At 34.8% G+C, this 2,299-nt stretch overlaps 1 protein-coding gene across 1 annotated transcript in view; it reads left to right on the top strand.

The window, feature by feature from the left end:
• The window catches only part of LOC107564755 (mitochondrial import receptor subunit TOM20 homolog B-like), a 5,667-nt gene extending 4,632 nt beyond the window's left edge, over window positions 1-1,035 (top strand). Inside the window, exons 2-4 of the mRNA XM_016249907.1 lie at window positions 333-421; window positions 549-630; window positions 878-1,035. Coding sequence (XP_016105393.1) covers window positions 333-421; window positions 549-630; window positions 878-1,035 — 329 coding nt within the window. The remainder of the gene's footprint in view (window positions 1-332; window positions 422-548; window positions 631-877) is intronic.
• The last annotated feature ends 1,264 nt before the right edge of the window (window positions 1,036-2,299 follow it).

Here is a 2,299-nt window from a genome sequence, read left to right as displayed (position 1 = left end):
TGTCTGTCTGTCTGAATATCTATCTGTCTGTCTGTCGATCTAAATATCTAAATATCTATATATCTATCTGTCTGTCTGTCTGTCTGAATATCTATCTATCTCTGTCTGTCTGTCTGAATATCTGTCTGTCCGTCTTGTCTATCTATCTATCTGTCTGTCTGTCTGAATATCTATCTATCTCTGTCTGTCTGTCGATCTGTCTGTCTGAATATCTATATATCTGTCTCTCTGAATATTTATCTATCTGTCTGTCTGTCAGTATTTAAAACATCTTAAAGTTAGATATTGTGAACTAGACTAGATATAATTAACTAGTTAGCCTTCTGTACTAGTTGTAAAATGCAGATATGTTGATGAATGTGATTTTGTTTCAGGAAGAAAAAAGCAGAAGGTGGCTCAGGAGAAATCTGGATTATCAAAGGTAATTTCACACACATTTATTGTTACAGATGTTTTTTTTTCTTCTTGATAGTGTATTCTGATTGAGAACTAGCCATATGAAACGTTCCCTAATGGTTTTCATCTTTTCCATCTCTGTGTTTGTTCAGTTACCAGACCTGAAAGACGCCGAAGCCGTTCAGAAATTCTTCCTGGAGGAGATTCAGCTCGGAGAAGAGCTTCTGGCGCAGGGTGAGAAATCATCTGTCTCACACCATAGACATTGTATTTATATATGCATAATAAATATACACAGTGTACACATATATTATGTAAACAAAAACTTTTATTTTGGATGCGATTAATCGTTTGACAGCACTAGTTTCAACTAATATTTTAATCAACAAAATGATTTTTTTATAGTGTTAGTTAACTGTAATAACTCTGGCTGTTAACCCTGGTCCCTCTCTCTCTCTCTCTCTCTCTCTCGGTCTGTCAGGTGACTATGAGAAAGGCGTGGATCATCTGACGAATGCGATCGCCGTGTGCGGTCAGCCGCAGCAGCTCCTGCAGGTCCTGCAGCAAACGCTTCCTCCTCCAGTCTTCCAGATGCTCCTCACCAAACTGCCCACCATCAGCCAGGTGACACGCGTTTGAAACAGAATTAAAATATGCAATATGCGCATGGGTCAAAGACGAAAAAGGGTTTAAGCATGAAAACAATAAGTGTAATACTGCTTTAAATTTTTGTTGTCTATAAAAGTTTTCTGTTTAATTTAATTGCAATTCTGTTTTTGTTTTTCCGAGCAAGAAATAAATATCATACATTTCCCCCTGATTTACAGAAGACAGCCTCTAAAATGTCATTCCGTGTAACATTCTTGTGAGGCATATTTACAACAAAAATCAATTTATGACATATTAAAAGACGAATTACTTTCACCCCAAATACTAATTAGTTGTAATTTGACATTTTTTAAAAAATGTGCCACTATCCTAGATTTTGCCCATTTGTCAGTAAGAATTTTTTACTCCTTTAAAACACAATAAAATGTAATATTCTCCCTTATTCTTTATTATATTTTAATATGTACACGTCAGAATAAGCATGTTGTTTGAATTTTTACATAAATATTGTGTTACACTGAATGACATTATTTCAACCAAATTTTAACATTTTATTCTCCAAAACTGTATGTGAAACCTTAAAAGCAGACACTTGCATTTAATGTGCTTTCTATGGACATACGATCACTTTTGTCAATTTCTTTTGATGCGGACATCTTAACGTCTTTGACCCGCATATATTATCTGCTTCATATTCATGAGCAGTGCTGGGGAAAGTAACTTTTAAAAGTAATGCGTTACAATATTGCGTTACTCCCTAAAAAAGTAACTAATTACGTTACTTAGTTGCTTTTTATGGAATGCAATGCATTGTTACTTTTGAGTGACTTTTTATATCTGGGCAGGGCTTGCTTGTTTGTTTTTAATATAAAAAAGTTATAAATGTAAAAGCCAAACAAACAAAAGTGAAATGAATACAGCCTCAGGCTGAAGGAAATGTAAATGCACGTCTGTACAGTAGAGGGCGCAGCTCAAACTAATCTCATGAAGAATACGACGCAGGAGAAGAAAGTTCAACACTATTAAACAATAACAAAAATGAAACAGATGTCATTTTTGCTTATTAGTATGGTTGAATTGGATCATCGAAGGTCTAAATACATAAATGATATTTGTCTCATTTAACACATTTAATTATTGCAGGTTTGTATAATATTCTGAGTTCGCATTTGACCGTTTGTATTCATTTTGAGGAGCACTGAATGTGTTTGTGTGCAGTGAGATGAGTAAACACATGTTGATATTTAGTCTAGAGCTACAGTAAGATCATGTTCACACACAGCGCTCTGCACTG

This window comes from Sinocyclocheilus grahami, unplaced genomic scaffold (assembly GCF_001515645.1).
Source record: "Sinocyclocheilus grahami isolate Dianchi unplaced genomic scaffold, SAMN03320097.WGS_v1.1 scaffold959.1, whole genome shotgun sequence".
Taxonomy (NCBI): domain Eukaryota; kingdom Metazoa; phylum Chordata; class Actinopteri; order Cypriniformes; family Cyprinidae; genus Sinocyclocheilus; species Sinocyclocheilus grahami.
The sequence above is the reverse complement of the archived record's forward strand: the minus strand, read 5'-3'. Positions and strand labels throughout refer to the sequence as shown.